Source organism: Coregonus lavaretus (assembly GCF_964263955.1).
Source record: "Coregonus lavaretus genome assembly, chromosome: 1".
Classification (NCBI taxonomy): domain Eukaryota; kingdom Metazoa; phylum Chordata; class Actinopteri; order Salmoniformes; family Salmonidae; genus Coregonus; species Coregonus lavaretus.
This window is the reverse complement of record NC_139988.1, coordinates 51,134,309-51,158,016: the sequence shown is the minus strand read 5'-3', so window position 1 is coordinate 51,158,016 and position 23,708 is coordinate 51,134,309. Positions and strand designations below refer to the sequence as shown.

General features: G+C 42.1%; 1 protein-coding gene and 1 pseudogene across 2 annotated transcripts in view; one reads left to right on the top strand and one right to left on the bottom strand.

Moving 5' to 3' along the window:
• LOC311109486 (protein delta homolog 2-like) overlaps positions 1 to 4,999 on the top strand; it is a 28,646-nt pseudogene extending 23,647 nt beyond the window's left edge. Inside the window, exons 3-6 of the transcript in view lie at positions 2,426 to 2,483; positions 3,082 to 3,212; positions 3,311 to 3,458; positions 4,177 to 4,999. The product of the transcript in view is annotated as a protein delta homolog 2-like (transcript). The remainder of the gene's footprint in view (positions 1 to 2,425; positions 2,484 to 3,081; positions 3,213 to 3,310; positions 3,459 to 4,176) is intronic.
• Positions 5,000 to 10,171: 5,172 nt separating this feature from the next.
• LOC311133417 (5-hydroxymethyl-dUMP N-hydrolase-like) lies at positions 10,172 to 11,189 on the bottom strand (the record flags this gene model as incomplete). The annotated part of the gene is made up of 3 exons (XM_084166910.1): positions 11,034 to 11,189; positions 10,545 to 10,632; positions 10,172 to 10,283 (listed from the first exon to the last, which is right to left on the bottom strand). The coding sequence occupies exons 1-3, from the start codon at positions 11,092 to 11,094 to the stop codon at positions 10,172 to 10,174; spliced, it is 261 nt and encodes an 86-aa protein (XP_084023036.1). The 5' UTR covers positions 11,095 to 11,189.
• Positions 11,190 to 23,708: the final 12,519 nt, after the last annotated feature.

Genomic DNA, 23,708 nt, shown 5'->3' with positions numbered 1-23,708 from the left:
TTCAATGCACAACACATCAGATGTATGCGACCAGGCGAAGAAACCTTTCCAAGCCAAACCATATCATAACCACTACACACAACCTACATCGTTGTCACCATATTAGCTAAAGTAATGTCATAGTCAACATAGCTAATAGAACTAATGTGTTAGTAAACCCGCTACAATCATGCAGTAACTTTACAGTGTACAATCAGTAAGCAGTTTAGCACTTAAACCGGCGGGCACCGGTGGCAATACATTTGTAAAACCAAAAGCTTACCTTGACTTGGAAGAGTTTCAGTGTTGTGTTGGATAGTCATAGCCAGCTAGCTAACATAGCATCCCTCTGTTTGAGCAGAGTGTTTAAATAGGCTAACTGAAATATATACAGTACCAGTCAAAAGTTTGGACACACCTACTCATTCCAGAGAATGTAGAATAATAGTGAAAACATCAAAACTATGAAATAACACATATGGAATCATATAGTAGCCAAAAAAGTGTTAAACAAATCAAAATATATTTTAGATGTTAGATTCTTCAAAGAAGCCACCATTTGCCTTGATGACAGCTTTGCACACTCTTGGCATTATCTCAACCACCTTCATGAGGTAGTCACCTGGAATGCATTTCAATTAACAGGTGTGCCTTGTTAAAAGTTAATTTGTGGAATTTCTTTCCATCTTAATGCGTTTGGGCCAATCAGTTGTTGTGACAAGGTAGGGGTGGTATACAGAAGATAGCCCTATTTGGTAAAAGACCAAGTCCATATTATGGCAAGAACAGCTCAAATAAGCAAAGAGAAATGACAGTCCATCATTACTTTAAGACATGAAGGTCAGTCAATCCGGAACAGTGCAGTCGCAAATATCATCAAGCGCTATGATGAAACTGGCTCTCATGAGGACCGCCACAGGAAAGGAAGACCCAGAGTCACCTCTGCTGCAGAGGATAAGTTCATTAGAGTTACCAGCCTCAGAAATTGTAGCCCAAATAAATGCTTCACAGAGTTCAAGTAACAGACACATCTCAACATCAACTGTTCAGAGGAGAATACGTGAATCAGGCCTTCATGGTCGAATTGCTGCAAGGAAACCACTACTAAAGGACACCAGTAAGAAGAAGAGACTTGCTTGGGCCAACAAACACGAGCAATGGACTTTAGACCGGTGGAAAATCTGTCCTTTGGTCTGATTAATCCAAATGTGAGATTTTTGGTTCCAACCGCCATATCTTTGTGAGACGCAGAGTAGGTAAACGGATGGCCTCTGCATGTGTGGTTCCCACCGTGAAGCATGGAGGAGGAGGTGTGATGGTGTGGGGGTGCTTTGCTGGTGACACTGTCTGTGATTTATTTAGAATTCAAGGCACACTTAACGAGCATGGCTACCACAGCATTCTGCAGCGATACGCCATCCCATCTGGTTTGCGCTTAGTGGGACTATCACTTGTTTTTCAACAGGACAATGACCCAACACACCTCCAGGCTGTGTAAGGGCTATTTGATCAAGGAGAGTGATGGAGTGCTGCATCAGATGTCCTGGTCTCCACAATCACCCGACCTCAACCCAATTGAGACTGCAGATTGAAGGAAAAGCAGCCAACAAGTGCTCAGCATATGTGGGAAGTCCTTCAAGAATCTTGGAAAAGCATTCCAGGTGAAGCTGGTTGACAGAATGCAAAGAGTGTGCAAAGCTGTCATCAAGGCAAAGGGTGGCTACTTTGAATAATCTAAAATATATCTTGATTTTTTAAACACTTTTTTGGTTACTACATGATTCCATGTGTTATTTCATAGTTTTGATGTCTTCACTATTATTCTACAAGGTAGAAAATAGTAAAAAATAAAGAAAAACCATTGAATGAATAGGTGTGTACAAAAAACGCTTAGGCGGTCCAGCTAAGGATTTCAACAGCATAAAAATCCATGATGTTGTAAAGAAACACTACACACGTGGACAACAGTCGGGTTAGAGGTCATAGTCCCATTAGCATCTGATTGAGTCCTGAAATCCCTCAAACACACAAACGGCTGTCATTCAGACATGCATATTCTGACTTGACAATTACTGAACCACCAGTATACTTCTCAGCAACTGTTGTGTTAGAAATGGTTGTGGTAGAATTGTGAGGAATAAACTCGCTGAATTAAAACATTCTGTTAACATGCCTACATCACAAATACTGTTTGAAATACAGCACTGTCATTATCTCAATTAAGCTTCATAGAGCATAAAATGGAGTTGTTTCCAGCTGCTGCTGGAGGAATAAAGCTGTGGGGTACATGCTTACAAACAGTAGAAATATTACAGATAAGGCAAATTAAACTGTTCAATGGATAATAGGCATATCTAATCAATGACAAGTATTACGTCTGAATGTCAGGGAATTACTGGTAAATCTTGGATCTGTCTCTGAAGCAAGTGTTTCCTTTCTCTTACAGTTCTAAATTGTAGGTGTAATGTGACCAACAGTCGGTGTGATGAGAATGCTGTGTGCAGGTAAGGTGAAATATGATGCTGAACAACATCTGAACAGTGATATGTATCTAACTAAAGCATATTTCAAAAAATATATATTTGAATATGTTGACAGGGAAAAGATGGGAATACCCGGTACACCGGTAGTGATGACCCCATCGTATTTCAGATATGAATATGTTAACTATGTCAAGCATACAGTACATGATAATACCCTGATGTAGACAGCTTGGCTGTCGAAACGTTGTTATTCAATTATTGCATCTGAGCTCCTAGAGCGCCTCTCCTTTTCTTTTTCAAGCATATATGACAAACCTATAAAGGCATCATTAAGGCCCACAATTTTCTGGTGTCAAGCCTATGTCCTTGTCACTCTCTAGAGAAGGTCACACTCAAAATATATGAGTGTTTCTACGAAAGAACAGATAAAGTACCGTACAGAGCAGGGCATTGCAGAAGTTATTCTGTTAAGTATGGGCGCCCTCCTGTGTCCATCGTGGAGTGGCTCTACATTATTTGATAATGCCACTGTATATAATAGTATATATATATCCCTTCTCAAGAGGCTGTGTTGGCTACAGAGTTGAGAGCTGGTCTAACTGGCAGTGCTGTATTCCAGGTGTGACCCGGGTTGGGAGGGGCAGCAGTGCGAAGTCTGTGTTAGAATGCCAGGCTGTGTCCATGGATCATGTCACCAACCCTGGCAATGCACATGCGAGCCTGGATGGACGGGACGCTTCTGCGACAAAGGTGACAGAAAATATTTGTATGTATCAGACAATCATAATCTTATTTGTTGAGTGAGTGGTAGCACAGTCCTTTTTCACCACTTCTCTCCTCTGCTTCAGATATCCATGTGTGTACAAATGAGGCACCTTGTCAGAACGGTGCAACTTGTTACACCAACATTTCAGGGGAATACTCCTGCCTCTGCCCCAAGGGATTTTACGGGAGGAACTGTGAGCACAAGACAGGACCCTGTCATAAGATCGGCAGGTGAGTTCAATTACCAACACACCAGAAAACAATCTATGGAACAACTTTGTCTCAGGTCTACTGCTTCTGTCTTAATCAAAACAAATCACTGTGAACTACAAGTTCAATCCCAAACAGACTCAACATACACGTGTATAGGAATGAGTGGTCATTTCAGACTCTCAAACGGGAAACTAGCTGCACTATGTGTGTGAATTTCAATAATCCGTTTTTCTCTAAGAGCCTGTTTGATGAGTGTATTTTAGTGTGTGTGTGTTTTGACTGTGGCATCCCAGCTGGTCCCCTGATGGCAGTCAAACACATGCAGACTGGCACTGGCCGTGTAGCAGCCTAGTCAATTTGTATACACTGTAGAGCAATCATGTGATTTAATGGGCTCAATATTGGCCAAGTGAGTGGCCTGTAGTGCTAACAAACACATTGTAGCCAGGCATCTACATTACAGCCCCCATGGAGTCCCCAAATCACTGGCTAAGCGGTTACCAGGGAAACCATGCAGACCAAAGCACAGATTTGTCTTAAGGTGCCAAATTAATGCCTGATTGAATGGAAACAGTGATCATCAGAGTAAGCGCCACACATTTACTTACAAATAAGTTGGAGGCTCAGGTCAATATGAAAAGGCTTGGGTTAAGTAATCAATTCAGCATTGAAAATCTATTCAGTTATTCAGAACATTTCCCTCAGGGTTTTTAGTGCTTATGTTTTAATTTTTTAGGTCTCCATGTAAGAATGGCGGGCAGTGTGAGGACAGTGGTGGCTATGCACCAGAGCTCTCCTGCCGCTGCCTGGCAGGCTTCACCGGGCAGCGTTGCGAGACCAACATGGACGACTGCCTGATGCGCCCCTGTGCCAACGGTGCCACCTGCCTGGATGGCATCAACCGCTTCTCCTGCCTCTGTCCCGAGGGCTTCACGGGCCGGTTCTGCACCATCAACCTGGACGACTGTGCCAGCCAGCCCTGCCTCAACGGAGGGCGCTGCCTGGACCGCGCCAGCACCTTCCACTGCCTCTGCAAACCTGGGTTCACTGGCAGGACCTGCGAGGTTCCCCTACGGAGCCCAGAGAGCCAAGCACCCATCAGGAGCTCCCATGGCTGGGCTGGGGGAGGAGAGGGCTGGGGTAGGGTGACTCAGGCCAGGCCAGACCAGATCACAACCGGCGGGAACCACTCTCAGGGCAGCAGTAACAGTAATAGTGGAGACCGGCTGCTGAAGATCTCTGTGAAGGAGGTGGTAACCCAGCGCGGGTCGTCTGGCCTGTCGGAGGTGCAGCTCATTACCTTGCTGGTGCTGGGGGGCATGACGCTGGGCGTGGTGTCGCTCACAGCTGGCCTGGTGCTGAGGGGGCATTGGCAGGACCGCTGTGCCAGCTGCCGGTGCTGTCCCACCCCCCGCCTGCACCCGCTGAGACACAGAGACCGCCAGCCGACTCCGCAGAGCCACCTAGTCACAGTGGAGCAGGAGTGTAAGATCAGCTTCCTGCACACGCCCACGGCCCCCGAACTGGAGAAGAAGAAACTGAACACTAAGGTGATTTAGGCTAGGTTTACCATCTCCACAGCCCTGAACACAGGACAGGAGCAGAGAACAGACTGCTTTCAGCAGAGGGAAAGCCATGCTTTTAATCCCAGCCCTGTCTCCATGACTGATTGTCTTCAGTACTGACAGTCGAAATACAGACAACATACCAATCTAGGAATCGATACCTAGAAAGACGCAGGACCAAGAAGAGACCAGTGGGTCTGTTCAAGGAGAAATGGTAGGAGAATGTGTTTGACACTCCTAACAAAAATAGCATAGTCCTAATATGACGGATTATTGCTTGACCACAGGGGTAAGAGGTGCATAATTACAAAATATACTCAAGTCTTTTGGTGACCTGTTAGAAATTTGTCACAGAAAATGAATGTGTAATTTGTCCATTCTCTAAATCTGCTGTTGCGGTTACTTGGCATAAACTGCATGTAAGATAGGCGTACTGACAGACAGCTTTGGAATGTTAGCCGAGACAATGCCTTTTTCATGTCAACCAAATTGGTGTACAGGTATTTGTCAATGCTGTTCTAGTCACAATATTAGGCCAAAATGTTAGACTTGAATGCAGATGTACAATCTGCCCATATATTTCCAAATGGGCTCAGACATCAAAGCCTTGGAACAAATTCCCTGCTTAGAGCTCTGCAGTGAGCAGAATTCAGACATCCAGACAGAAAAAATATGACCTGAGTTCATGTTATGTTTCAACAATGTACTTTTTATACGACTGCCTAAAGAACTGCAACATGTACTTTGTTAAATTATAATTGTATTATTTTGTAAAAAGTAATGTGTCTACTATTATGTCAACATTGAAACCTAATTGTGATCTGCTATTGCTGTATGGTGGTTACAGATGTAGGATCTTAATTTGAGCCAGTTTGCGACAGTAGGAAAATAATCCTGCGCAACAGGAAATGTGAATTATGTGGATTATAATTAATGGACATTTTTGTAGTGGTTGTGAAATGTCAAAGTGGAAATTAAACTTCAGAAGCCTTTTTAAACCTCAAATACACAAGTTTTACATGTCCTGCATTGCAGCAAAGTTCCCCTGAAACAGGGTGATCCAATTCCCTTCCCTTTCCTAAATTAAGATCCTACATCTGTAATAGCAAATAAAAAACTGTATTTTGAAGCTGTAAATGTAATTTATTTTCTGCAATTTAATGTGGAATGTGTATGTGTTCTTTTTTGCAATGAGTCTTATTTTTTTTATACTGAATTGTGTGCAATAAAGTTGTGAACTATTTCCTGTACACGGTGCTGGTATAACTGCCTAAATGCTTCCACTTCAGTGTAGATATGATCCTGACAACAGGTATAGAATATCTAAGAACACATACCTATGGTATGTGTTCTGTCTTTATCCCTAAATTACACGACAACAGTGTGACAGCTCAAATCAACCAAGCAATTGAAAACCACACATTTATCTTTGACACAAACCTGGTTTCCATCCAACCATTTTATGCGAGTACAGTTGTGGTCAAAAGTTTTGAGAATGACACAAATATTAATTTTCACAAAGTCTGCTGCCTCAGTTTTTATGATGGCAATTTGCATATACTCCAGAATGTTATGAAGAGTGATCAGATGAATTGCAATTAATTGCAAAGTCCCTCTTTGCCATGAAAATTAACTTAATCCCAAAAAAACATTTCCACTGCATTTCAGCCCTGCCACAAAAGGACCCGCTGACATCGTGTCAGTGATTCTGTCGTTAACACAGGTGAGAGTGTTGACGAGGACAAGGCTGGAGATCACTCTGTCATGCTGATTGAGTTAGAATAACAGACTGGAAGCTTTAAAAGGAGGGTGGTGCTTGAAATCATTGTTCTTCCTCTGTTAACCATGGTTACCTGCAAGGAAACACATGCCGTCATCATTGCTTTGCACAAAAAGGGCTTCACAAGCAAGGATATTGCTGCAAGTAAGATTGCACCTTAATCAACCATTTATCAGATCATCAAGAACTTCAAGGAGAGAGGTTCAATTGTTGTGAAGAAGGCATCAGGGCGCCCAAGAAAGTCCAGCAAACACCAGGACCATCTCCTAAAGTTGATTCAGCTGCGGGATCGGGGCACCACCAGTGCAGAGCTTGCTCAGGAATGGCAGCAGGCAGGTGTGAGTGCATCTGCACACACAGTGAGGCGAAGACTTTTGGAGGATGGCTTGGTGTCAAGAAGGGCAGCTAGGAAGCAACTTCTCGCCAGGAAAAACATCAGGGACAGACTGATATTCTGCAAAAGGTACAGGGATTGGACTGCTGAGGACTGGGGTAAAGTCATTTTCTCTGATGAATCCCCTTTCCGATTGTTTGGGGCATCCGGAAAAAAGCTTGTCCGGAGAAGACAAGGTGAGCGCTACCATCAGTCCTGTGTCATGCCAACAGTAAAGCATCCTGAGACCATTCATGTGTGGGGTTGCAAATATTGACTTTGCATAAACTTAATGTAATTGTCAATAAAAGCCTTTGACACTTATGGAATGCTTGTAATTATACTTCAGTATACCATAGTAACATCTGACAAAAATATCTAAAAACACTGAAGCAGCAAACTTTGTGAAGACCAATACTTGTGTCATTCTCAACTTTTGACCACGACTGTACATGTCGACAGGCCTGATGCCAGTAAACTTAACAAATTTCGACAAAACTAAATAAGCTAGACAAGGTGGGATCTTTTTGTCTGTAAAATTAATTATGCGAGAAATGCCGGCGGAAACGCCTTTATGTCCAAATATTGAAAACCATTATATCGAAGTAAACTTGGGAGTCACGCGATGATATGCTGTGTGGTCCTTACGACTCAGGAAAGCAAGCAGTTTTATTAGGTTAGAAATGAAATAAATTATGATGAACTTCACAGGGTGATGAAAGTGCACAGTGGTGAGCTTGATGCTCCTTTCCAATAAATGGCGAGGGTCTTATTCTGGTGACATGATGATCGATGCTTTGCTGCCGTTTGACAAATAAAAATAATCTCGCTCTTTTTGTCCATAATGAATGAGCTCATCATGTTGGCTATACCCGCACTGTATCTGCACGCTGTTTGCTAAAGCACACGTGCCAAGACCAGAGTGGGCACATTCACTATATAACGCGACAAAACCACCAGTAGAGTTTAAACTGCGATGGAAACCCATTTAACTTCGATTTTTTATTCGGTACATGGGAAGTTAACCGCAAAAGTTATTTTATGTGAACTACAATATTAACGCAGTCTTTTATACACAAGATGGAAACATTTCTGGTAGGAAAATGCGCATACTGTTTTAGTGGATTTTAGAATATTCACATGAAAATCTGTCGCCAATTGGATGTAAATTTAGCTACTGTCCCTTTGCTACAAAGTGTCAAATCTAAAAAAGCATTCTGAAACTCTATTTTCCAGGAGAAAACCACCAATGGTTCAGACTCAGCTCTTCATGCCACTACTGTAATAGGTGACCTGAAGTAGTTTTTAGCAAGACATTGTTTTTACATAATTCAACACTTACCCGTGTAGCTTTCCTGAATCTCAGGGCTCTTATCCCACCATCAATATTTCCTCAGCTCCTAAACCCCTGAATTTGCCAAATCATGCCTGGCGAAGGTGAAATGTTACCTGACCAGCAGAGGAAGTTATGGAGATCCCAAGAATAACCTGAAACTTGAGTCCGCACTTCCTGTGGGAAAGAGCTCTAGACAGTTTCCCTCCTCAGGTTCACCACACAAGAGAGTGATCGAGCTAATCTGTAACATGCATGTCATCACAACACAAGTTACCATAAAATAGTATTGTTGCAACACACCAAAATTAATATCATTTTACCAATTGAAAAGTCAGGGATCAGACCATGCAAAAATTATATTTAAAAAAAATGGAATAACATGAGAATCCCTAAACTAGCAGCCGCACAAGGTAGTGGAGTTGTCCTTGCTCTCATTGAGGTTTTCACTGACCTAAGGCCAGTTATTCTGCCTAATCACCACTGATGAGGATTTATCCCTGAAGCAGATGGTTTGCTACGGGAGCCTAATGGTGTGCCTCCAACTGGGTACAGCTTCATCATCACTGTGCTCTGTCAACTGGTACTGATGTGAAACAAATGGGAACTGTTTACTGATGTATGATGGTCCATAAACAGTCATGCATTCAGATCCCATAAAATATGAGCTCGTGAACCTGAGAAGACCAATCAAGTTGTTTTAGGAGAGAGGTGCAACATCCCTCCTTGGCTGATATTACTCCTCTAAGGCCTGTTATTGGCAGCAATGAAAATGAATGCCTTAACTTTGTAATGAACACAGACAGTTATGATACTCAAGACTGCCAGAGACGGGCCTAGTGTGAACCAAAAACGATTTATTATTTCTCTAAAGCTGGCTGTTTCCTTGGTCACCTGTCACAGTTTAGGAATGAAACAAAGACATGGAGAGGATTATGATACAGTTTCAGAGGTGATGGAAGTGCAGAGTGCCGACAACTGGGCCTGTGTGGGCAAGAACGCTTGTGCCACAATGGCAGCTGCCTCTTTAGGGACACATGGCAGAAATGTATTCCCCTGTGTAGAAAGGCCTCTGCCATCCTTCCACAGCTCCGCTGCCTGTTAACATTCAAGTCAAGCTGGCACCACTCCACTATTCCATCTATCCTTATAGGCATACAGAGCTCTAAGGTAGTAGTCTAAGTAGAACCCAAGATTGAAATACTGAATGAGAGAAAGTGTTATGATTGCCTTAAAGAGAGGTAAATCATTCACCTACTCTGGTACTAAGCACATTTTCTTGTTGTGTCAGTGAGAAATAGCTCACAAGCTCAATATGTCAACCATCTGTCAATTTTAGGATATCATTCATTTTTATGTGAAAAGAGCCCTGCTTGGTTTAGGGAGCAAGTGACACCCAGTGGACAAAGAGGTACCTGCATCTACTGATTACCACATGAAGCAAACTACAATGAGCAAAATAGCCCATGCACCATGGATGTGAGCTTTATGATTTAGATTTACAAGCCTTCAACAAAGTGATATGAAATCTGTAAAAAGACTACATTTACTTACAGTATGTACAAAATATATTCATAATACATCATATCTATAGAATCTCGATTCAAAAATCTTGATTCATAACTATTTTTGAGAAACCATTGACAGACAGCAAAGTGGGAATCATAACTATATCTCTTCTTATACTTTGATGAGTCTGTTTAAGTACTCTTCCAGGACGCCCTCCACCTCCTCCTCATTGTAGTCTCGCACCTGGAACAGGGACCCGTCATCGGCCCCTCTGAGCATGACGCTGGACATAGGGATAGAAGAAATATAATATAAGGTCAGTAGGTTAAAAAGACTAGAATATAATCAAATCAACATAAAGTTGACGGTTTCAAATGTGTGATTGTTTAAATGTTTACAACTTGCCGTGATATCTATTATGGAATTAAATTAGACATGCTAATTTTAAATCAATGATGCACCAAATACTAATTGTCACTGGTTACTAGGTATTTTATCTCAAAGTCAAACTGTAATCTTACATTTTTCAGAAGGAGGGTCGGGCAGACAGAGGATCTTCTTGTGCATGTCCAGTGCCCTTCCCAGCTCGTACCCAACTCCAAGAGAGGGCTGTGTCACTTCAGCTATTATCACTGACATCAGAGAAGAGTGAAGTTCTGCTTGCCTTGAACCATTGTGTAGTAGCAAACACTATGCACTTATCTTACAAAATGGGTATATGGGTAACAGCAATGGATAACATTTTTAGCAAGAGCAAAAAAATGTTTGTGCATGCATTAGTAATCTCTACTCTGTCAGTATTAATTTAAAAACGGATTTATTTCAGAATAGCTCCAAGTTTGGCTCCATCATTCAGTTGTATAGTTGTGCTATTACATTACCCTACTTGAAACAATGATAGAGCCAAACTTTGCTATTCTGAAATAAATCTCTTTAAATTAATACTGACAGAGTAGATTACTAATACATGCACATTCAATAAAAATGACCACAGACATCGAAATATTTTCATTTTAGGCAAACTTGTCCTCACCACCTGACATGCCACTCCATATCGCGGTCGTGGATAAACGTCTCTCCGTCCTGCACAGCATCCTCAACTAGGACAGTCTAGGCGCAAGGTTCAAGCAAATGTTGACAAGTTCATAACCACCACAGTACACAGTCTAGTCACAATGCAATAAATTAGTCCAAAAATACTTAACTGTCCAGCAAACAACAAGCAAGTTGAGCTCAGGCTGGTAGCAAACTATACGAATTCTTACAGGAAAATAAAGAACACAGATCTGTCAGACACTGTGCTAAAGAATGTGTGTGGCTCACCTACTTCCGACAGATCGCTGACTCTTCTACTTCTTTAACGGCGGTTGGCATCCAATATGTTGCATTACCGCCCCCAACTGGACTATAATATAAATGCATTATACTTTGTGATAAAAAAAAAAAAACACCCTTCCAACTAACCATACACTCATTAAGAACCCACTACCCTATTCCACTACCTTTACTCTAGCTGCTCATGCACCATGCCAACGGCTTGGGAGGACAGGACACCACCACTCAACACACCCTATAACTCTTCTTAAGTCAAATCTCGTATACCCAAATACTTATTTGCAGCTGCCACCACAGCATTATTTTCTGTGATTTACGTTTCATTTCACACCTTCCACCTCACTTAACTCACCCTCATTCACTTCCATTTCCCCTCCAGAACTCGGTCTGGCGCATTGCTCATTCTGTTTGCCCTTGACACCAATCTTCTTTGGGTTGTCGGCCTTCGTCTCGGCCTAACACCTGTGCCAATATATCCAACAAACACCGGCTTCTCGGGCATTATCACTTAAGTATACCACGGGTATGACAAAACATGTATTTTTAATGCTCTAATTAAGTTGGTAACCAGATTATAATAGCAATAAGGCAACTCGTGGGTTTGTGGTATATGGCCAATATACCACGGATAAGGGCTGTATCCAGGTGTAAGAACAACCCTTCTTATGCACGATGCAACGCGGAGTGCCTGGATACAGCCCTTAGCCGTGGTATATTGGCCATATACCACACCCCCTCGGGACTTATTGCTTAATCGCACAATTTAATGTGCATCCCTCCACCTACCGTGCGGGATGGAAACAGGATTCCCAACAACGGAACAAACTACAAAAAAATAAAGTACCAATAAACAAATAAATAAAAACATTTTTTACAGATCTGAACCTGGGAGGGCGGGTCTTCCGGTGACAGTACCCCTTGCAAGTCTTCAGATGTAAAATCCTTAAGTCCCAAAAACTTTTCTGCCGCAGCCACAATAATGTCCAGTTTCTTAGACTTCTTTGAGAATTGTGCAGTACAGTTTATAACTGTGGCAAAGATAACCACAAAATCCACCTTTTTAACACACAGGGTATCTTTTGACTGGCAGCAAACATTTAGTACAGGCTGTGGTCTGTCCACTACCATATCTTCACTAGTTCTCTCAATTATTTTAAATCGCCTCCGCATAGGAGATTCGATTGACCACTAACTTTTGCCACCTCAATCTCCTTCACCATTACAGGGCACTCCAGGAACTCGGGATCCTGATCCCCACAATTGCAACACAGTCGTCCTACACACCGTTCTTCAGTATACTCTGTCCGTCTGCACACACTTGAAATATAGCCAAATCCTTTACAATTCTTACACTGCAATGGTTTGAGCACGAAAGCTCTTACAGCATATCTTACATAACCAAGCTTCACATGCGTAGGTATTTGCTCTTTATTTAAAAAAAACCACGACCGACAGACTTTCTTCTTTGTCTCCATTTGCCCAGCATGTCAAAACGCCGGGTACCAACCACCCCAGGAACTCTCTAGGAGGTATTCATCCTCACCATCTGACGTCACCCCTGAGATGACTCCTTTGACGGGTGCTCTACTCCGAAGTTCAAAACAAAACTTATTTTGTTCGGATTCTTTTGAGGCTCACTGTAATCTTCCTCTGTTCTTCAGAAATACAATTAATCAAAATAAGACCACTCCTGGTAACTCTGAGAGACTCCACTTTTCCCAGCACATACTTCAACATTTGACACCTCAAAACGGGTCTCCCACATAAACATCTTTACTCAACAAAAGCATCCCAACAAGAAGCGATTCATTATCATTCATACACATATCCTCCACTCCAATTTTAGACAATTCCTTTTTGTTGCAGTTTTTGATACTACTGTTGTCCATTCAGAACATTCGTCTTCACCAACTTTGCTCGATGCGCTGCTTGATTCGAACTCAGCATCCACTTCCGGCATCTTTCCCTCACCGCTCAAGCTCACCGTTGAGATTAGTCCGGAAACATGTCTTCTCTGGGCACTGACATTTTGAGAGCATGAGCAGTGGCCACAAATATATATATATATATTTTAATCATCACCATGACTCACGTGCTTCGTCAGAACTTTTTCTGTCATTTCTGCACAATTTCCAGCCCCATCTTGTCTACCTCCATGAAGATTGCCATAGAGGTAAATATGCATAGCTTTCCTTTAGCTAGCTAGCTAATAGATGTCTGAAAATATTTTGATTAAGGCGAGTGAAAATGATGCCTCAATAATCAAGTTGAAGTGTGTGAGTTGCTGCAGTGGGATAATCTCAATTGTAGCTCCTTGTGTCCTCGTCTCCTTTTCAAAACCCATTGGATGAGAATGCCAGAGGTCCCGCCCCGCTGACCTTCTCTTCCAATGGATTTCGAGAATGAGGTGAGGAGCGAGTAGTGAGGCGTATGCAATTAATATTCAGCTATGCAATTGAGACAGCAAGGACCTCTACATCTTTGGAAAATGCATGCACTCGAGTGCGTCAAAACCGTGATGCATCATGGGTAAATAGTGACTGACTGACTAATCTACAACTAATATTATGTAGTTATTTATGGTGCAAGATGATTTGTAGATTAGTCAGTTTCGCCTTTAAAGTCGGCTGCAAGGTCGAACGTATGGAGGACTAAAAGTGCCACAATTAAATAAATAAATACACCATTAAATAATTACTTAAATGTGTCATTAATTAATTAAAATTAGAATTAAATACATAAATGTGTAATTAAATGTATCATTAATTAATTCAAATACCGATTCATTTTATGTAAAATACATATATAATTATTTCACTATTTACATTTACATTTCATGATCCTGCATTGCAGTGATTCATGAATTACTTAAAACTGTCAAACTGACCCATCAAAGTCAGTGGGCGGGGCTAACGCGAATCTAGTCTGATCCATTGCTTTGGTCTGAAGTAGAGTAGGCCAACCTGGATAGAGACAATGGAGGATCTCCGTGAACTTTCCAGGGAGTTGGTTAGAGACATTTTAAACTTAGCAGAGGATGTAGAAGCAGGACCTGCTGACATTATCCGGAATTGATTTGTCTTGGCTTGATGCAGAGGGTAACCAATCAGGCGTTAGGTTCCGCCTACCAACTTTTGATGGGTCAGTTTGACAGTTTTAAGTAATTCAGGAAGCACTCCAACGCAGGACCATGAAATGTAAATGTAAATAGTGAAATTATTATATATGTATTTTACATAAAATGAATCGGTATTTGAATTAATTAATGACACATTTAATAACACATTTATGTATTTAATTCTAATTTTAATTAATTAATGACACATTTAAGTAATTATTTAATGGTGTATTTATTTATTTAATTGTGGCACTTTTAGTCCTCCATACGAACGGGCCCAAAGACCACTTTTAGATCATAAATAATACGAGTAAATAAAGAACAGAGTAGCAGCAGCAAATGATGTGTGTAAAAGTGTGTGTGTAAGAGAGTGAATGTGCGTATGTATGTGTGTTTGTGAATGTGTGAGGGTTTTGTGTGGGAGTGACAGTGTAGTCAGTGTGAGTGAGTGTGTATATGGTATACATTCGGAAAGAATTCAGACCCCTTCACTTTTTCCACATTTTGTTACGTTACTTTTATTCTAAAATTGATTACCACAATTTTTTTCAAGACATTACCCTATAATGACAAAGCGAAAACAGGTTTTTAGAAATCTTATCAAATTTCTAACATTTCTAACAAATAAAAAACAGAAATACTATATTTACATAAGTATTCAGACCCTTTACTATGAGACTCGAAATTGAGCTCAGGTGCATCCTGTTTCCATTGATCATCCTTGAGATGTTTCTACAACTTGATTGGAGGCCACTTGTGGTAAATTCAATTGATTGGACATGATTTGGAAATGCACACCTGTCTATATAATGGTCTCACAGTTGACAGTGCATGTCAGAGCAAGAACCAAGCCATGAGGTCGAAGGAATTGTCTGTAGAGCTCCGAGACAGGATTGTGCCGAGGCACAGATCTGGGGAAGGGTACCAAAACATTTCTGCAGCATTGAAGGTCCCCAAGAACACATTGGCCTCCATCATTCTTAAATGGAAGAAGTTTGGAACCACCAAGACTCTTCCTAGAGCTGGCCGCCCGGCCAAACTGAGCAATCAGGGGAGAAGTGCCTTGGTCAGAGAGGTGACCAAGAACCCGATGGCTACTCTGACAGAGCTCCAGAGTTCCTCTGTGGAGATGGGAGAAGCTTCCAGAAGGACAACCATCTCTACAGCACTCCACCAAATCAGGCCTTTATGATAGAGTGGCCAGACGGAAGCCACTCCTCAGTAAAAGGCACATGACAGCCCACTTGGAGTTTGCCAAAAGGCACCTAAAGGACTCTCAGACCATGAGAAACAAGATTCTCTGGTCTGATGAAACCAAGATTGAACTCTTTGGCCTGATAGCCAAGCGTCATGATCAATACCATCCCTATGGTGAAGCATGGTGGTGGCAGCATCATGCTGTGGGGTTGTTTTTCAGTGGCAGGGACTGGGAGACTAGTCAAGATGGAGGGAAAGATGAACGGAGCAAAGTACAGGAGAGATCCTTGATGAAAACCTGCTCCAGAGCGCTCAGGACCACAGACTGGGGCAAAGGTTCACTTTCCAACAGGACAACGACCCTAAGCACACAGTCAAGACAACGCAGGAGTGGCTTTGGGACTATTAGCAGTCTGGCTATTCATCAGTCTTATGGCTTGGGGGTAAAAGCGGTCTCTCGGAGCCTGTTGTCTGAGAGCCGATGCTCAAGTACCGTTTGTCGGACGATAGCAGAGTGAACAGTCTATGGCTTGGGTGGCTGGAGTCTTTGGACATTTTTTGGCCCTTCCTCTGACACCGCCTGATATAGAGGCCCTGGATGGCAGGGAGCTCGGCCCCAGTGATGTACTGGGCTGTCCGCACCACCCTTTGTAGCACGTTGCGTTCAAGGGCGGTGCAATTGCCATACCAAGCAGTGATGCAGTCAGTCAAAATGTTCTCGATGGTGCAGCTATATAACTTTTTGAGGATCTGAGGGCCCATGCCAAATCTTTTCAGCCTACTGAGGGGGAAGAGGCGCTGCCGTGCCCTTTTCACGACTGTGCAGGTGTGTGTGGACCATGTTAAGTCCTTAGTGATGTGGACGCCAAGGAACTTGAAGCTCCGATATGTTTTTTTTCTCAAAGTTGCCGGGATGTCCTGTGTCCTACTTCTATCAGTAAACTCGTAACAACTTAAGCATTACGAAACTTCTATTAGATCAAATAAACTTCACGTAGCAAATAAGCCATTCATTTCTTTTTGGACCAAATTCGACACTCTCTCAATGACTTCCACACAAAAACTCCTTGCTTGGTGGCGAAACAACAACACCTGCTGGAGGGAGACAGATTTTCCGCCGAGTTGGGCCTCTCTCTACCCCTTCCTCTCTGATACTGGTGCCAAACACGGAGGTATCATTAAGCAATAAGGCACAAGGGGGTGTGTTATATGGCCAATATACCACGGCTAAGGGCTGTTCTTATGTACGACACAACGGGGAGTGCCTGGATAAAGCCATTAGCTATGTTACATTGGCCATATACCACAAACCCTGCGGTACCTTATTGTTATTACAAACTGGTTACCAATGTAATTAGAACAGTAACAAGACATTTTTGGTCATACCCGTGGCTTGCTCTATATGTGCACCTGCAGGAGACAGTTGTTAAACAGAAAATATCATACAACGCAATCATGACTTGTTATTGAAAACGTTACTAAAAACATATGCAATTGATAGCTATTAACAAACAACCAAGCTTATATTTCAAGCAGTGTCCCAATTAATCAGTCTAGCAATCAGATCAGTCACCTTGTATAACAACATTTGCAAAAATATAGAAATATACAGTATACAGTATTTGATCAAATCTTTTTGTACTATTGGTTTATCAACTCCACCAAGATTCTATAAGATGCTCACAACAACATTATGTATAGACAGACATTGTGAGTGATGTCAAATCAATATTAGGAGTGATGTCTGATGTACAGTTGAAGTCGGACGTTTACATACACTTAAGTTGGAGTCATTAAAACCAGTTTTTCAACCACTCCACACATTTCTTGTTAACAAACTATAGTTTTGGGTCAGAAGTTTACATTCACTAAGTTGACTGTGCCTTTAAACAGCTTGGAAAATTCCAGAAAATTATGTCATGGCTTTAGAAGCTTCTGATAGGCTAATTGACATCATTTGAGTCAATTGGAGGTGTACCTGTGGATGTATTTCAAGGCCTACCTTCAAACTCAGTGCCTCTTTGCTTGACATCATGGGAAAATCAAAAGAAATCAGCTAAAACCTCAGACATTGTTCTTGTAGACCTCCAAGTCTGGTTCATCCTTGGGAGCAATTTCCAAATGCCTGAAGGTACCACGTTCATCTGTACAAACAATAATACGCAAGTATAAACACCATGGGACCACGCAGCCGTCATACCGCTCAGGAAGGAGACGCATTCTGTCTCCTAGAGATGAACGTACTTTGGTGCGAAAAGTGCAAATCAATCCCAGAACAACAGCAAAGGACCTTGTGAAGATGCTGGAGGAAACAGGTACAATAGTATCTATATCCACAGTAAAACGAGTCCTATATCAACATAACCTGTAAGGCCGCTCAAGGTAGGGGCGTGGATCAGAAAACCAGTCAGAATCTGGTGTGACCACCATTTGCCTCATGCAGCGTGACATCTCCTTCGCATAGAGTTGTTCAGCTGTTGATTGTGGCCTGTGGAATGTTGTCCCACTCCTCTTCAAAGGCTGTGCGAAGTTGCTGGATATTGTCGGGAACTGGAACACGCTGACGTACACGTCGATGGCAGCGGATGAATGGCACGACAATGGGCCTGAGGATCTCGTCACGGTATCTCTGTGCATTCAAATTGCCATCGATAAAATGCAATTGTGTTCGTTGTTCATAGCTTATGCCTGCCCATACCATAACCCAACTGCCACCATGGGGCATTCTGTTCACAATGTTGACATAAGCAAACCGCTCGCCCACACGACGCCATACACGCTGTCTGCCATCTGCCCGGTACAGTTGAAACCAGGATTCATCCATGAAGAGAACACTTCTCCAGTGTGCCATTTGCCATTGAAGGTGAGCATTTGCCCACTAAAGTCGGTTACGACACCGAACTGCAGTCAGGTCAAGACCCTGGTGAGGACGACGAGCATGCAGATGAGCTTCCCTGAGACGGTTTCTGAAGGTTTGTGCAGATATTCTTTGGTAGTGCAAAACCCCAGTTTCATCAGCTGTCCGGGTGGCTGGTCTCAGATGATCCCACAGGTGAAGAAGTCGGTTGTGGAGGTCCTGGGCTGGCGTGTTTACACGTGGTCTGCGGTTGTGAGGCCGGTTGGACGTACTGCCAAATTCTCTACAACAATGTTGAAGGCGGTTTATGGTAGAGAAATAAACATTCAATTTTCTGGCAACAGCTCTGGTGGACATTCCTGCAGTCAGCATGCCAATTGCACACTCCCTCAAAACATGAGACATCTGTGGCATTGTGTTGTGACAAAACTGCACATTTTAGAGTGGCCTTTTATTATCCCCAGCACAAGGTGCACGTGTAATGATCATGCTGTTTAATCAGCTTCTTGGTATGCCACACCTGTCAGATGGATGGATTATCTCTCCAACGGAGAAATGCTCACTAACAGGGATGTAAACAAATTTGTGAACAAAATGAGAGAAATACCCTTTTTGTGCGTACTGAACATTTCTGGGATCTTTTATTTCAGCTCATGAAACATGGGACCAACATTTTACATTTGACATGCGTTTATATTTTTGTCCAGTATAAATATATTAACGTCTCCAAATAATTTATTAAAACACACTGTTTTGCAATGGTCTACAGTAGCCTCAGCAGCACTCTTTAGGGTAGCACCATTGTGTAGCCTGAGGACAGCTAGCTTCTGTCATACTCTGGGTACATTGACTTCAATACAAAACCTAGGAGGCTCATGGTTCTCACCCCCTTCCATAGACTTACACAGTAATTATGACAACTTCCGGAGGATGTCCTCCAACCTATCAGAGCTCTTACAGCATGAACTGATATGTTGTCCACTCAATCAAAAGATCAGAGAATGAATCTAGTACTGAAAGCATAAGCTACAGCTAGCTTGCACTGCAATGCATAAAATGTAAGGTACGTTTCTGGTTTTATAAATGTATTGCCACCAGAGCCCGCCGGTGTAACTGCTAAACTGATTGCTGCGGACTACACTGTACTGCATGATTGTAGCGGGTTTACTAACGCCTTAGTTCTAATAGCTATGATGACTATAACGTGACAACGATGTAGGCTGTGTGTAGCGGTTAGCGGTCATGATATGAAGGTTTGGCTTGGAAAGGTTTTTTCGCCTGGTCACAGACAGCTGATGTGTTGTGCGCTGAAGTCCATAAGCAAAGAGAAAAGGTGAGAGGAGGAGAGCGCGTAGAAAGATGCGAGAAGGAATTATAAATGTATATACAGTAATCCCTCGTTTATCGCGGGGGTTACGTTCCGAAAATGACCCGCGATAAGTGAAATCCGCGAAATAGAAAACTTTTTTTTTTTTACAATTAGCAACTATTACATGTATACAAATACAGTGACTCACGTGTAGGCCGTTTCACTGCTCTTCAGACTGGGCCGCTGCATCCTGACTGCGCTCTGCAGTGTTCTCTTCTTCTGAAGCCCGCGGTGCAGGTGTGTTTGTTCGGGAGAAGAACATAGTGATAGGCAGCTGTTGTCGCTCTTTTTTCTTCTTTGCAAAAAGATCCTTGTACACCGACATGCCACCATCGATTACGTTGGAGAACTGTAATGAACGGCTCATCAAAGGGTCCCATTCCTCAGCTACTCGCTTAAGTTCAGTGGCCATTCGCACCATGGTTGCTAAGCGACCAAGCGTTAGTCCTTCCTCCTCATCTCTCGTGTCCTCTTCTCCCTCTTCTCTTTCATCGTCGCTTTGTGGCTTTGTCATTTACCTTCCCTTAGCATGTCCAGAAGTTTAACTTTATCTGAGATAGGTAGCATCTTCCGCCGTTTGGGCCCATCCGCAGGTGCTTTTGTCGGTCCAGGCCGTTTCGTCGACATTATGGGTTTAGGAGATGTTCGAAATTACAAGATAATTTGGCCAACTTAATGTAAATTTGCCAAGCTGTTTTATGTACGTACACATAACTGCACGAGACGACAAAATGATAGCACAATTCGTAGCATGTTTTGATACAAGAAGCGGGAGTGAGTTTTTAGCGAATCAGAATGCAGAGCACAATGCACCAAAAAAAAAAAAATGCATTATGAAAATCCGCGAAATAGCGAATCCGCGATAAGTGAACCGCGAAGTGGCGAGGGATCACTGTACAACGAGCTGTTTGTATGTGTCTGGTATGAAGCAAACGGAACGGGGATAAACATACCTGAATTTGTCCAATGGAAATTATAATTTGCAACAGTTGGACTGATGATTACACCCTAGATCAGCTACATGCAGGCAAGAGTGTGTAAGGCGGTATAGAATGTGTCACTATCTGTCACCTTGATTACTCAATTCTCTCAACCGGTTGTAAACTTTCATTCAAAGGCTAGGTTGTAGCAACCTCATGATGGGTACAGGGAAAATTCAAGTATCATGTAGTATCCTAAACCTATCGATGTTCCATTGATCTGGGTGAATGGAATATTAATGACAGTCATCCAATATGCTGTTATAGAAATAATGTTATGTTCATTTAAACGGCACCGACTGCCACTGATATGAGTACAGCATGAGGTATGTCCTGCTATTCCAAAAGAGTCAACAATTGCTTAATCAGAGTAAGAATGGTTAAAATAATATATGTAAAAAGGAATATTTTAACTAAGAATAACTACAGTGGGGGAAAAAAGTATTTAGTCAGCCACCAATTGTGCAAGTTCTCCCACTTAAAAAGATGAGAGAGGCCTGTAATTTTCATCATAGGTACATGTCAACTATGACAGACAAAATGAGAAAAAAAAATCCAGAAAATCACATTGTAGGATTTTTAATGAATTTATTTGCAAATTATGGTGGAAAATAAGTATTTGGTCAATAACAAAAGTTTCTCAATACTTTGTTATATACCCCTTGTTGGCAATGACACAGGTCAAACGTTTTCTGTAAGTCTTCACAAGGTTTTCACACACTGTTGCTGGTATTTTGGCCCATTCCTCCATGCAGATCTCCTCTAGAGCAGTGATGTTTTGGGGCTGTCGCTGGGCAACACGGACTTTCAACTCCCTCCAAAGATTTTCTATGGGGTTGAGATCTGGAGACTGGCTAGGCCACTCCAGGACCTTGAAATGCTTCTTACGAAGCCACTCCTTCGTTGCCCGGGAGGTGTGTTTGGGATCATTGTCATGCTAAAAGACCCAGCCACATTTCATCTTCAATGCCCTTGCTGATGGAAGGAGGTTTTCACTCAAAATCTCACGATACATGGCCCCATTCATTCTTTCCTTTACACGGATCAGTCGTCCTGGTCCCTTTGCAGAAAAACAGCCCCAAAGCATGAAGTTTCCACCCCCATGCTTCACAGTAGGTATGGTGTTCTTTGGATGCAACTCAGCATTCTTTGTCCTCCAAACACGATGAGTTGAGTTTTTACCAAAAAGTTATATTTTGGTTTCATCTGACCATATGACATTCTCCCAATCCTCTTCTGGATCATCCAAATGCACTCTAGCAAACTTCAGACGGGCCTGGACATGTACTGGCTTAAGCAGGGGGACACGTCTGGCAATGCAGGATTTGAGTCCCTGGCGGAGTAGTGTGTTACTGATGGTAGGCTTTGTTACTTTGGTCCCAGCTCTCTAAAGGTCATTCACTAGGTCCCCCCGTGTGGTTCTGGGATTTTTGCTCACCGTTCTTGTGATCATTTTGACCCCACGGGGTGAGATCTTGCGTGGAGCCCCAGATCGAGGGAGATTATCAGTGGTCTTGTATGTCTTCCATTTCCTAATAATTGCTCCCACAGTTGATTTCTTCAAACCAAGCTGCTTACCTATTGCAGATTCAGTCTTCTCAGCCTGGTGCAGGTCTACAATTTTGTTTCTGGTGTCCTTTGACAGCTCTTTGGTCTTGACCATAGTGGAGTTTGGAGTGTGACTGTTTGAGGTTGTGGACAGGTGTCTTTTATACTGATAACAAGTTCAAACAGGTGCCATTAATACAGGTAACGAGTGGAGGACAGAGGAGCCTCTTAAAGAAGAAGTTACAGGTCTGTGAGAGCCAGAAATCTTGCTTGTTTGTAGGTGACCAAATACTTATTTTCCACCATAATTTGCAAATAAATTCATTAAAAATCCTACAATGTGATTTTCTGGATTTTTTTTCCTCAATTTGTCTGTCATAGTTGACGTGTACCTATGATGAAAATGACAGGCCTCTCTCATCTTTTTAAGTGGAAGAACTTGCACAATTGGTGGCTGACTAAATACTTTTTTTCCCCACTGTATGTAAGAAATGTAATTCAATTAAATGGAAAGAAAATTCAAACATCCTGCATCCTCACATAAAACAGTCTATGATGTGCTTCTCTCTATATATAAATTATGTAAGGCTTCACACAGTTGATGTTGAGATGTGTCTGTGACTTGAAATCTGAAGCATTTATTTGGGCTGCAATTTCTGAGGCTGGTAACTCCAAATGAATTTATCCTCTTTTACCAAATAGGGCTATCTTCAGTATACCCCCTCACCTTGTGACAACACAACTGATTGGCTCAAACGCATTAAGAAGGAAAGAAAGTCCACAAATTAACTTTTAAGAAGGCACACCTGTTAATTGAAATGCATTCCAGGTGACTACCTCATGAAGCTGGTTGAGAGATTGCCAAGAGTGTGCAAAGCTGTCATCAAGGCAAAGGGTGGCTATTTGAAGAATTTCAAATATAAAATATATTTGGATTTGTTTAACACTTTTTTTGGTTACTACATGATTCCATATGTGTTATTTCATTAGTTTTGATGTCTTCACTATTATTCTACAATGTAAAAAAATTTAAAAATAAAGAAAAACCCTTGAATGAGTACGCATGTCCAAACTTTTGACTGGTGTGTGTGATATATACAGTGGGGAGAACAAGTATTTGATACACTGCCGATTTCGCAGGTTTTCCTACTTACAAAGCATGTAGAGGTCTGTAATTTTTATCATAGGTACACTTCAACTGTGAGAGACGGAATCTAAAACAAAAATCCAGAAAATCCAATTGTATGATTTTTAAGTAATTAATTTGCATTTTATTGCATGACAGAAGTATTTGATCACCTACC